Source organism: Contarinia nasturtii, unplaced genomic scaffold (genome assembly GCF_009176525.2).
Source record: "Contarinia nasturtii isolate CC-2019 unplaced genomic scaffold, AAFC_CNas_1.1 Cnas_scaffold_2166, whole genome shotgun sequence".
Taxonomy (NCBI): domain Eukaryota; kingdom Metazoa; phylum Arthropoda; class Insecta; order Diptera; family Cecidomyiidae; genus Contarinia; species Contarinia nasturtii.
Genome location: NW_022199493.1, coordinates 467,152 through 481,466, shown reverse-complemented (window position 1 = coordinate 481,466; position 14,315 = coordinate 467,152). Strand labels below are relative to the sequence as shown.

The 14,315-nt window shown below is 33.8% G+C and overlaps 2 protein-coding genes across 2 annotated transcripts; both read left to right on the top strand.

The window, feature by feature from the left end:
• Positions 1-1,350: 1,350 nt before the first annotated feature.
• Positions 1,351-2,270, top strand: LOC116347850 (serine protease persephone-like). Its single transcript, XM_031778590.1, has 4 exons — positions 1,351-1,410; positions 1,526-1,576; positions 1,648-1,825; positions 1,918-2,270. Exons 1-4 carry the CDS (start codon positions 1,351-1,353, stop codon positions 2,268-2,270), a joined length of 642 nt encoding a protein of 213 aa, XP_031634450.1.
• Positions 2,271-6,220: 3,950 nt separating this feature from the next.
• Positions 6,221-7,005, top strand: LOC116347910 (gamma-secretase subunit pen-2). The gene is made up of 3 exons (XM_031778714.1): positions 6,221-6,388; positions 6,446-6,550; positions 6,642-7,005. Exons 1-3 carry the CDS (start codon positions 6,328-6,330, stop codon positions 6,779-6,781), a joined length of 306 nt encoding a protein of 101 aa, XP_031634574.1. The 5' UTR covers positions 6,221-6,327; the 3' UTR covers positions 6,782-7,005.
• The last annotated feature ends 7,310 nt before the right edge of the window (positions 7,006-14,315 follow it).

Below are 14,315 nucleotides of genomic sequence, written 5' to 3'. Positions count from 1 at the left end.
TTGAAGAAGAAGCACTTGTTTGAGTCTCACTCGTTTAGATGTAAATTACATAGGCATTTCCAGGCCATGTATTGAATTCAATTTTCCCAAAGCAACAATACAAATAAGTGTAATAACTCGTATGAGAGTAAGCGCACGATGGAATGAGCTGGAAGTCAAAATCCAAAGCCTGCGAATCCATGAATCAGCAAGGATCCATTGGATTTTGACTTTAAATCAACGCCAACTGCTCAGAAGAGCGAGAAAAATTGATTTGCAGTTTTTCTGGGTGACATTTGAAAGTCTATTTTAGTCACATGCATTACTTTTTCAAATTTTTGAGTTTTGAAAAATACAAATAAAGCACCGAAGTTTCAAGTAAAACACTTTGAATTTGACAGATGTGACAGTTAAAGTCGATATTTGGATCATTGTGAAATTCAAACCAAAATATTATAGATCAGTGAAATAACGTAATATTTTTAAATATGTTTGCCATTTTATTATGAAAAAATAAATAAAATTAAATATGCAGCAAAAATATATCGATCTAATATTTTCAACTTCGATATTTTGTATTGTTCACCTCAATGTAGAGAATACGTTCATGAGCTGTCAAAACTTAAAGTTGTTCAAGTTTCGCAGTCAAAATTAATGAAATATGTCGGGATTTGGGAGCCGAGAATTGGACGACGATATCTGACATTTGGAATTTTCGATGTTACGACGGAAAAATGAAAAATAATAATACATTTTTGGAAATTACTTTCTTTTGACAAGTGTGAAATGAAGCAAAATTAAATTCTGCATAGAATTGTGTATACAATGATATTTATAGATGAAAGCAAAAGTGTTAAATATTAAATTGAAGTTAAAAATTCAAACAAATAGTCCGACATTTGGGCAAGTGTCCATACTTGAAAAAAACTTAACTTGGCAACAGCAAAAAAAAAATCAAATATTCTTTTTTTTTTCAGGTCGTACAGAATTAGCCAAGATACTGAGGAAAGCCCCAAACTTTGGTAAATAAAAATCACTGAAAGCTTTACCCTCATTTTAAAAATCCCCACTATTTGATTCATTTCATTATTATTTCTATTCTCTTTTTAAGTTTCCGCGGCAGAAATAGCTTGCACAGCATATTCAAGCAATAATGTAAATATACGAATTTCCGGTGGTGTGTCAGTTAATGTCGTAGAGTTTCCTTGGATGGTAATGTTTCATTTTATGCATGAAGAAACTTACTCTTTTATCATTGGCACTTCTTTGTGTTGTTCTTTTCATTCAAAGGCTGGATTACTCTATCTCTCTTCAAACCGAAATGTGAACGTGAACCGATGTGGGGGCACCATCATATCCGAGCGTTATATTATGACTGCAGCCCACTGTGTACATGAATCCAAAAAACCGTCTCAAGTTCGAGTTGGAAAAGTGAGTAGATACTAAAGCGAGTTTACTCAGGAAAAAATTGACATTCGATTGGGTTTTCTTATGAACAGTTAAATGCGTGCATATTTCAAAATTCTTTGATTTTTCTTTTAAATAGCTAACTCTCAACAATGATGATGGATTGCAAGAAGAAATATACCTAATAGAGGTAAGATCACTTTAAAATCAAATTTTCTTCTTTTCGTCATCTTCTTAAATAAATTTTGTTATTGCACCCAGAAAATCATAAAGCATCCGGAATATAATCAACAAACGAAGCAAAATGACATTGCATTGATTCAAACTAAGACGAAAATTGAATTCAATGATAATGTAACAGCAGCATGCTTGCACACGATAGAGGAGGATGTTGATTCTGAATTGATCGTTATTGGTTGGGGTGCCACTATCAGTGGAGGTATAGGATAAAATTGTCATTATTAATGAATAACACAAAACGAATTTTGACCAATTATTTAATGAAAATATTTTTTTTAAATCTTTCCAAAGGAACCAATTCAAACAAGCTACTGAAGACGAATTTAACAACAGTACCATTGTCCGAATGTAATTCAACTATTTTGGAGTGGAATAAAGAATTAAATTTAATCGAGTTTCAAAATGGTATCAGCGAAGGTCAATATTGTGCAAATGATCCAGAAGGAAGAAGAGATTCTTGCCATGGAGATAGTGGAGGTCCTCTTCAGTATTTCCCCAACACCAATTCAAGCAGAGCGACCATAGTTGGCATTGTTTCATTTGGTGTGAATTGTGCAACCACATTGCCAAGCGTCTATACTCGTGTGGCTTATTACATTGATTGGATTGAATCCATCGTTTGGCCGCCAGAACAAAATAATTAATTATTATAAACTGACGTTAGATAGCTTTGAATTTTTAGAAACTGTTTTGAAATCGTCACAACACATATGTAAAGTAATACTCAATACTTTTGGTATACACTCATGTTAATCATGCAAAATTCACGAAATGATGACAGTTATATTTTATCAAAGTTTAAAATTTAAATATTGACAGTTGTTTGTTCTTTTGGCATTTCAAAACTATAGTAAACTTTCAGACATTTTTATATTTTCAGACTTTGACAAAAACTAAATGACTTTTGCTTCTATTTCCTTGAAAATTTCGTTTATAAATAAAATTGGAGTAAATCTTAAATGGATTTATTTATTTCGTTCTTCTTCTTGGTTATTTTATGTTTGGAACCAATCCAATCTTGTTTTATTAACAAAACAAAATGCACTGCAGCCTTTGGCCGTAGGGCTTAATGTGAAAGTGGGAATACGGTCGGAGAAACAGGCTCATTGGGATCACTCTCATATGTAACCGCACATCTACTCACATATAATACACAGATAAATCCATCTATCCGGGAATACAGATACATTTCTGACGAAGAAAGCTAAAACAATCATATTACTGCAACTTTTCATCGAAAAATTTCGATAATAAGTTTCACCTAGATTCAAAGTAATCAAATCAACACTAGAGTAAAATTAATTTATTCGTTCTTTTGTCCACCCAAAAAAGGAAGACAAATATTGAAATCCACTCACATCCACTCGTTATCCACTCAGAAAAGAGTGAGTGGAATCGAAATATTTTTAAAAGCGAACCTCAGAAAAGGGGATCGATGAATGAAAAAAATATGGGGAGCACTTATGGAGAAAATGAAAAAAAGGCTCGGAGGTTTTTCAAGCCCTATCGAATGCCGAAAACCCGAACTCTCTATCCTTTCTGGTTGTCAGTTTAGAGAGTGAACAATAGGGTGCATCTATTTTGGTTCATAGTAACAGCTTTTGTTCTGGCACTTTGGCCGACACCCTCCTCATTTTCACCCCGCTCGATTTAAAGTTCGGAATTTTTCGAATGAATTTTTTTCCAATAAATCTGTATGAAAGTGAAATGATTTTAATATATATTGTTGTAGATAGTATTAGAAGAGCTCTATAAAATGCTCACAAAAATGCACTGTTTAACGTTAGGCGCTGAAAAAACAATAGATTTCCAAACGATAAATTCGACCGAGAACAATTACTCCAAATGAAACAATGCCAAATGTGGTCTCTTATTCCACTCCAAAATAGTTGAATTACATGCGACCAATGGTACCAAAGTTTAGTTTATCTTGAGTAGCTTAAATAATTGGTTCCTTTTGAAAGATAATTAAATAATTGGCCAAAGATTCGTTTCACGGTTTGCCTATATTAAAGATAAGACAGTCTTAGTACAGCATTTTTTTGAAGAAATAATCCAATGTTTCTGATTTGAAACCAACTATAATTGTCGTAGCTTTTCGAATGTTACCACATGTTACGAAATGAAATGTGGCAGTACATGTTGTCAATTGATCCGAAAAACTAAGTGAAACATATGAATATAAGATTCATCTATTTTCGTCGACTCATAGTTATAAAAAAAGTGGCTTTCTTCTGCAATGCACACGAAACATATAACGAGAATCGTGATGATAAATAAACCTAATAACATAAAGCAATGCAAGTGATAATCTTTAGTAGGTGTTATTGTTACTATGTGATGCAATAGCTAGAAAATGCGTGTATTCTCACTTAATTGCAACGATCGTTCCGAACACTCGGCTTTTAACAACAATGAAAAATAAAGAGTCTTACGGGAGTAAGACGAACTTTTCCGCACGGTAGTAGTATTTTATTAAGCAAGTTCAAAATAATATTTGTTCGATTTTTCAAGCCTTTCAAGCGGCCTAAAGTTCGAGACCAAAAAATATGTTCAAACCTTGGCATAGAAATATTCTTTAATGTCATAGCAGAAATACTCGAGAAAAGATTTTTCACACTTTCATGATGAACCCATTTGTACGATATTTGAAAGTATTCTACTTTCTAACAAAGCACTATAAAAAATATGTTTGACGTTAATTTTGTCATAAAAATTATTTTTGAAACACTTTTCATAGCTAAAGTCACAGAAAATTTGGATCCTACCTTAATGGTGTGAAACTTTGCACAGGTTATTTTTTTCACAGAAAATTTTGTATGGGAGGTACCCCTAATTTTGATTGGAATCTCTTCAAACTTCCAGAATGTTATTTTTTTGTGTAAAAAATAGTCTGTGCAAAGTTTGACGTCATTAAGGTAGCATACAGGCAAAATGCATTTTTTTGTGATTTTTTCAAGGAAACTGTATCAAAAATTGATTGTATCTCAAAACTAACCTCGGATTTGGTTTTCTCGTGCCAAAAAACTCCCAATACATATTTTTGAGTGTTTAAGTCTACATCAAGCATGACTTTTGGACGAAAATCGGACTCTTTTTCATAGGTATCACTCCAGGCATGAAATTTTTTTCCATTAGCCAAAGTCGCTCAAAATCCAACGATTTCTATTCCTCTGGACCCCCAATCATCCTGTAAAGTCAGATTTTAAATAACTTTTTTGGGGGGAGAGTTATTGTGTTAACAAATTTTGCGTACGGCGGACAACGTACAACGTACAACGTGGAACAGACCCACAACAACCATGCTCAAAACGGCTTGATTCGGGTTCTCTGACCTCAGAAACGTCCAGAAAACATGTTTTTGAGATGTCGTAAATTTTGAACCATTGCAATACTTTCCCCTTACACACTAATTGTGTGCGGAAAAGTAAAAAGAAAAAAATCGTAAACAACAAAATATAATCACATTATTTGATATTTGGAAAAGAATTGGTCTTAACCGGGCAGAAGAATCAGCAAAGCCTACTTGTATGCACGGTATTGATGACATTACAACGGAAGAATAAATAATTACAAAACATGTTCAACGTAAACGATTTTATGTTCAGCACAATGTCCGTTTCATTCTTTTCTCATAACAATACAAAACAAAACAGTCAACATTTAACGAACGTTTCGCTTTCAAAACTCGCTCACGCAGCAATAAAACAATAAAACTATATATATAAATTCATAGGAGTTGCAAAGGAATAAAATGGCAACGCAAAAAAAAGATGAAACATTAACGGTGCTAACCAAAAATGTAATGCAGAAAGCCAACAACGCAGAATAAGACATGAGAATTTTCTTTTGTTTTGGCCCGTTAAACATTTTCTTATGCCATTTTTGCAATTGCACAAATGAAGCAAGTGAGAAAGAATGTTTTATTTTCGTTGGTATTTTTCCTATTTTGTTCGTAATTTCCTTATTCCGTTCAAAGAATAACGACGAATAATTAGAAGCGAAAAGAAATGATGCATTTATTAAACACAAAATATAAGACCAATCAAATGCATTTAATATTCCCATGGGTAGAAAAGTGTTAAACAAAGACGAAAGTTTTTTGTTGCACATTTTCTTTCTTTTTTTTTTTATCCGTTCAAATAAACCATCAATTGAATATCATTCAGTCATTGTCACAGAGGAAGCAAATCACATGACATATTGCCATCGAGTAAGCGCGAACCAATTTATCGCCGTAATTAACATGCACACATGACTTCGTGGTTTGTAACATACAAGAAAATACACATTTTTATGCATTTTGCATCTTTTCTCATTTTTGTTCGTTCTGCATTCAAGTTTAGATCCATATTATCAACTTTCATTAACGTTTAGTGTGTTTTGCATCCATAATTCATTAACATCGATACATTCAATACATTCTTAATTTTTGCTGTTTTTCTTCTTCAACCGATTATGTTAAATAAACTGGAATTCAACAAAACAACACCGTTTTGGCTATTCGAATATAGATGTCAGCACTTGTGCATTTCATCGCTTGGCGATTGTGAACGAGCACCGTTGAATCAGCAATTTGACTGATAGATTACTGTCATTTTCACTATCAACATTGTTTACGAGTCATAAAATATTGTTTTCTTTTTCTTCGTTTAAAGATACACTTTTTCCATCCATTTGATAACCGATTTATCACTCATTATGGATATATCGAGAGCAACGAATGATCGGAAACTATATCTTTGCAAGTGGTATTTTCGTGGTAAGTCACAGTGTAAATATAACAAGCAAACACTTTCTGATTGATCAATATTTTTAGTCGGATTTGCCTTTCTACCATTCATCTGGGCGGTGAACACCGTTTGGTTCTTTGACGAAGCATTCAGAAAGCCAGCATATGATGAACAGAAATCTATTCGAAAACGTAAGTAATATACGATATAAATTCAAATATCGATTTCGACGTAAATGTGAACGACATTTTAATGCAAAGTTCGATTTCGTTTCTATTTCAGACGTGATATTTTCTGCGATAGGCGCTCTATTGTGGGCAATCGGTCTAGCCGCTTGGATAACTATTTATCAAACGAATCGTGTTGCGTGGGGAGAATTTGCAGATAGCATTAGTTTCATAATACCACTCGGTACAGCGTAGTGAATTTTCATTTATTTTTTAATTATAAATACTATGTATATAAATTTTGACGCAGACAAACATTACACTAAACATCAGACAATACTACAGAATTTTATTAGATAAATGTAGTGAGTAATAATCTTACTCTGTTTTCTCAACATTGTGATGTCAAATGTTTGTGTGTGCGCGCATCAGGTCACATATTTCGAAAAAAATTGAATAAAAAACATTTTTTATACACACGCATAAAATGAAGTTCATTATATTCATATACCAAAACAAATTCGCCTTATTTTTCTGTCAAAGTTTATTTTTCAGTACTTGAGTATTTTTTGAGTTTGTATGAAACTCTCGGAGACTCGGTGCTCATAATAGCTTATTGAGATATCGATATTTTTCTATATGAAAATTGACATTTGCCTCTACAGATTCATTAAGGAGCGAAATAATGGACTAAAGTAAATTGAAATAAGGGGCCAATTTCAATTTTCCGCTTACCATTCGTAAAATTGATTTTAACTATATCAAAAACTTAAATATGTTTCAATGATTTTTGTTTCGTTTTTTTCAGTATTTTTTGTGATTGGTAAATCATTGTACACACATGTTAAAACATCCTCAGTGCATAAAGGTAAAAAAATATGCATTCGAAATTTAAAATCTGCTCGTTTATTCAGTAGATACAGGGGGAGGCAAAAGTTTTAAGCCTGACATATAGATGGCACTAGTTACATATTGTTCTTGTGCTGTAATTCACGTACAAACTGTCACTAGTATTTTAGAAAAAAAAAATGAGTTGATATCTGTCATCGTTTGTTTTCAACAGCATTGCATACGAAGTAACCTCGAGATTTTTTATAAAATGGATAAAATCGAATATCGTGCGGTGATTAAGCACAGCAATGAAATCCCTACTACCGTACTAGATGGTGTCGACACGAGTGGATGGATTTTTAAATTTATTTGAACGACGCGATGTTACTATACTTGTCCATTACAACGTACATGTAACAGAAGAAACACACAGTCCATGTCCACGCTAGTGGACGTAAACGATTTGAACCATCAATGTGAACTAGATCAAGTATAGAACTTTACATAGGATCATATACGATGAATATGGATTACACAGTCTGTTTCAAAATACCGTCACCAATGTCGACACCATTTGACATCAAAATTTTGACAGTAAAAATATGTGTTATTGTTGTTGTCGTTTCATTGCTGTGTGATTAAGTTTCTGACAAAAGAAGGTGTGGCACCAAAAGATATCGATGATCGCTTGCGTGCAGTTTATGGTGAACGTGCTCCATCGTATGCCACAGTAAAACTATGGGCAAAACAATTCAAGTGGGGCAGAGAGTCATTAGAAGACGATCCACGTTCTGGTCGACCAATTGAAGCAACTGCTCCAGATATGGTGGAAAAAATTGAATACCTTGTGCATGAAAATCCTCGAATGAGCAAGAAAGTGTTAGCAGAAATGTTTGACGTGTCAGAGAGAAGTATATTTAGAATCCTTCATGAAAAATTGCTCATGAGAAAGGTTTGCTCGCGATGGATTCCAAGAACTTTGAACAAGTCTCAAAAAGAAGAACGAGTTGCTGCTGCACATGAGTTTCTCGAGTTGTTGGAATGGAATGAAGGGGATACTTTTGATCGTATAGTGACTGGCGATGAAACATGGATCTACTACTATGATCAAATAGTATCTCAAATACTCAAATCACAGACAATGGAATGGCACAAACGTGGTGAACCAGCATCGAAAATGCCTCGCAAACAAATTGCCGCAAACAAAGTAATGGCCTCTGTGTTCTGGAATTCCAAAGGCATAATATTGGTTGAATTCCTCCCAAAGAACACCACAGTCACGGGCTATTATTATGCACAACAGATGCATGGATTGCTTAAAGCCATCAGAGAAAAATGCCCTAGTCTTCTCACTCGAAAAGTTCTTCTTTTGCATGACAATGCACCAGCTCACAAATCATTGCTTGCACAAGCTGCCATCAGGGAATGCGGCTTCGAACAACTTCACCATCCACCGTATTCTCCAGATCTGGCCCCCAACGACTATTTCCTGTTTCCAAACACAGTACAAGACCGAAGAAGAGATTTCAACCGATATTTTCAACGTATGGGAGGACAAGAGTGCCGAATGGTTTGAGGGGGGAATTAAAGCATTGAAGCATCGTTTTGAAAGTGTCATTCGTGTACATGGAGACCACTTTGAATAATAAATATACTCATTTAAAAATACAACGTGTCTTGCTATATCAGGCTTAAAACTTTTCTCTCCCCCTGTAAGTATGAAGACGAACTGGTTAGCGATATAAGAATCGCAATGAAGATATTGGTGCTCCATCTGCCCGTTATTTGTTCAACTTGGATCTCGCTGGTACAGAATTCGGTTAATAATAACTTAATTTAAATTTAAAAAGAGGTTTATCTATTTCAATCCATCTCTTTTTCAGGACTCTTCATGATATTACTGAATTCACTTTTGTGCAATATATTTGTGAAAAATTAAATACTTTATAGAATATGGACATTGTCCGTATGACAATAATAATGCAGAAAATAAAAACGCTCAAAATTTTCTCCCAAATCGGGATTTTTATAAAGTTTCATTTTATCGAAAAAATTAGAACGTAGAACATAGACTTTAAATCTAATATGAATGGAGAATAAAAACTCATGTTCACTAAAAAAATTTTTTTTTTTTCATAGTGAAGATATTTTTCAGTTCAAACCACACTGCAATTATGATCCATAAGAGGCTGTATAAAATGCAAAACTGTAGCACAGCTAGCGCCACTATAGATTACTATTGAGTTCTAGTCAGTTGTTTGCAAGTGAGCAAAGGTATTTTGTGGAAGTTTGGGCCTAGTTCTGGTACGGTTCAAATTTATTATCGAACCATTCTCTACGTTGAGGAGTGCGCCTGCGAGATTACACGATGTAGCGCATGGAAAGCGCGGTTTGCAATCAATATCGAGCTTGCAGCTGACGAATTCAATTTTTTCTGCAGTGGCATTTTTGGTTACAAAACACCAATCTGTGTACAAAGATTTGGATCGCGGGCCACAACGTCTCCAACATAGGTTTTGAAGGCATCCCTCGTTGTCCATTTCATTATCAATAAATCCAGTTTCAGTTTTCTTCGCAAGCGCATCCCTTATCGTGGCATCGGCGGCAGTTGTGGCCATACCTGCAGCAGTCATTACCGCAGTCCATCCAAGATATTTTCCAATTACAGGCCAAGCTACGGCAAGCGCACGACTTTTTCTCGATAAAACAATTGTCGAATTAAATGTGGGAATCTTACGCTGAGGAATTATCATCCCACTATTATTTTTTGCAATTGGTGTACTCATTGTATCGTGAATTTCATCTTTTGGACGCATCTCAGTTAATTTGAGTATATTTCTCAGCACCGTAAATGCGATGACAGGGTTGACGCTTCTTTCAATCCGATTTTTTGGTATGGCAGCGTTTTCTTCCGCATATGTAGATGCAGCGATAATTAGTCGAATGGTTAATAATCCAAACACGAATTTGAATAAATTCTTAGAGTACATTTTTCACTTCTGTTTTTTTTATTGAACTAAACTTTATGCAAATAATAGCAGAATCGAGTATAAGAAATTTATTCGGAAAAAAAAGAGGTAGTACAAAAATGTCAGAAATTGTTTACAAGCGAAGCGCAACTGAAATACTATACGATGTAAATTGAAAAATAATATTAGAAGCGATGAAAATACTTATGGGAAAAAGAAAGGTGGCACACAACATTTAAAAATAGTCTATATCTGCAATCGGATTGATGATTCATTCCCCTGTTTGAGCATTAACATTTCTGGTAGTCGATATTGCTCGATTTTCACCCGCTTTGAAGCAGAAGTCGATGCAGCTGCTGTTGTTTTCGTTTTTACTTTTGATACAGCTGTTGGTATTTTGGATTTTACTAGGAAACCGTAGTATAAGAGGGGATGCAATTTTTTTTTATTTTTATTTATTTCAATTTTCAAGTCCACTATAAAGCCGACTATGTCCGGATGGAATTCCAAATATATTCATTAAAAATTGTCTATTATCATTACTATATCTTATCCAATAACTAAATTACTAAAGGAATCATAGTCAAACAGTATACCACAGTTATGGAAAACATCATACGTTCGCAATCTTAGATAATTCAAAAGAAGTATTCGTATAGTTGTTTTTGTTCTATCGTCTGACATTCAATATTACGACGCACAATCTACTTGTTCATTGGAAGAAAATGATCTATATTTTTCACTCTTGATCTTTTGACATAGTTAAGAAAATACAAATCAGCGCTTTAATGTTCAATAGGTTTAATACAAATCGCGTCATCCAAAAAGTATTTTTCATTTTTTTCATATAAAAAAAATGATTTTGAATCTGGGTTTATTCCAAGCTTGTCGAAACTATTCATTCGAGATAAAATAAAATAAAAGAGAAGCGTAAATGCTGGGAATTCCTGAAACAAAGCTAAACCCAATTGAAATAATAGTGATAACCAATGAAAGTTTTCATAGTAGTCTTTGGTTCTTTTCTATTTTTTTTAGTAGTGGGTTACAATAATAATAATATTTAATAGAGAGGAGGTGGTAGAAATACAATCATTCTCGTTTTGGAGGAAATTTGGTGTACCTTATAGATTGAATGCATTTGAAGAAAGTGTCACCACAATTTTGGAAATGCTTTTAATTTTCGTACAATTTAAAAACTTCAAGTTTAATCTCACAAATAAACAAACGCATGATATTATTGTATATGAATTATGCATGATTGAATAGGTCAGATGGTTTAATGATAACCTTTTAGCAGCAAATAGGCATCGGTTTTGTATGTGTATGTTAGGTAAGTCAATGCCAAAGATAGCGAATAAAATACAATGGAAATTAAATGCAATTGGAAAAACACATTCTAAAGTAAAGAGTGTGATTGTGCGGAAATGACAAGATTTAACATTCAGTCATCAAAATATTCACTTCCATAGACACTCTACTCCCTTCTCTACCTGCCCGTATTTTTCTATAAATCAAAATCTTAAAATCGGGCACAGTGAAGTCGAACTGAACTGCCAGAAGAAATGAAGACAACGATGCGGCTTTACACTCGTCTGTCTATCGCTCTGATCTGCTTTACCGGCTTTGGAGGTGCGCGTAAGTAATCACAATGAGAATATTTGGATGTGTGTTGTTTTTGATCCGGAAGAGAGGGTGCGATCAGATCGTATGAATTAGGGAATCGGATGTGCTTTATATACATGCCCCGTGTATAGTACACTTTGTTTACCAGATCGATTTTTTCCATTGTTCACTGCATTGGTACTACGGTGATCTAGTAAGCGAACAAAAATGTCTTTTTTATTGTTATTCTTTCTTCTTTTGTCAGTTTTTGTCTTCGATATTTAAAATACGAAAAGTGAAATTTTCCTTCGATGAAATCATTTGTTTGTTTTCTTCATAAATTCAGAAAATCAGGTTGCACATTCACATCCAAGTCCCAGTGCTGTCGAACTACCTACGCCAGGTGTTTGTGGAAGTCAAATAGAACCTCGTATTTCTGGTCGAAAAATTAACACCCATCAAATAAAGAGTCTTACAGGAGTAAGACGAACTTTGCCGCACGGTGGTAGATGCGTATGTTATCAAGCTATATATATTCGGCATCGAAATATTCTTTAATTTAATAGCAGAAGTACTCGCAAAAGATTTTTCACACTATCATGATGAACTCATTTGTATGATATTTGATATTTTTCTATTTTCTAACAAAATACTATAAAAAATATGTCTGACGTTAATTTTGCCATAAACATTATTTTTGAAACACTTTTCATAACTAAAGTCACAAAAAATTTGGATTTTTGTATGGGAGCCATGTCTGTATGCTACCTTAATGACGTGAAACTTTGTACAGGTTTTTTTTTTACAAAAAATAACATTCGGAGGTTTTGGAGAAATTTCAACCAAAATTAAGAGTACCTCCCATACAAAATATTCGTGAATGAAAATTTTGTATGGGAGGTACCCCTAGTTTTAATTGAAATCTCTTCAAACTTTCAGAATGTAATTTTTTTGTGTAAAAAATAGTCTGTGCAAAGTTTCACGTCATTAAAGTAGCATACAGGCATGCGTCCCATACAAAAATTCAATTTTTCTGTGATTTTTCCAATGAAACTGTATGCAAAATTGATTGTATCTCAAAACTAACATCGGATTCGGTTTTCTTGTGCCAAAAAACTCCCCAATACATATTTTTGAGTGTTTAAGTCTACATAAAGTATGACTTTTGGACGAAAATTGGACTCTTTTTCATAGGTATCACTCCAGGCATGAAATTTTTTTCCATCAACCAAAGTCGCTCAAAATCCAATGATTTCTATTCCTCGGGACCCCCAATCATCCTGTAAAGTCAGATTTTGAATTAAGTTTCTACGATGAGCGCAATCCTGCTAACAAATTTTGCGTACGACGTACAACGTACGACATACAGATTAACAAAAACCATGTTTAAAAGCGCTAAATTCGTGTTATCTGACCTCAATAATGGGTAGAAAACATGTTTCAGAAGTTTTCAAAATTTTGACCGATTACAATACTTTTCACCTTACACTATGTGTGCGGAAAACTAAAATGTTTTTTCTGGGTGTTTTTTTGGGCCAGGGAACACGAATCTAGCGTTTTTTCGATTTCCGAATGTATGTGCGTACCCTGTACGCTGTACGCAAAAATTTGTTAACACGATAACTTTAAAACAAGAAAACTAATTCAAAATCTGACTTCACGGGATGATCGGCAAATTTTCACATGATTATGATATCATATATAGGCATGGCTCCGATACGAAAATTGCCATTTTTAGTAGTTTTTGTATGAAAATTGCGTCGTAAAACTAATGACAGATTCAGGTTTCTCGTGAATTCTTTGAGTAAAAGATATGTAATAAATGCATGTTGTGGATCACAGTGTGGAAAAGTTCATCAAAAGGATGTAAGACATTTTACTTTCACACAAAAATACCATTCCGAGAGTTTGAAAAGATTTCAAGTAGGGGTACCTCCCGAACAAAATTTCGGATTTTTCGCTCAAAAACAAAATTTTGTATGGAAAGTACTCTTAATATGCATTGTTTCTTCAAACTTTCAGAATGTTAACTTTTTGTGAAAAAAATAACCTCTGCAAATTTTCACATGATTACGATATCATATAGGCATGGCTCCGATATAAAAATTCCCATTTTTAGTAGTTTTTGTATGAAAAGTGCTTCGAAAATTATTTTTATCGTAAAACAAATGTCAGATTCAGTTTTCTAGTGAATTCTTTGAGTTAAAGATTTGTAATAAACACAGAGAGAAAATATCAGCCGACGCTATACGCAAAACCGACTGGTACGTGCGCTCATACGTTTTTACATCTTTTGCATCTATTACCATGCGATTTTTCGACTGTGCGAAGATACGCACAAAGAGTAACGAATCAGTCGAAAAATTAGATTAGATTAGATTTATTTC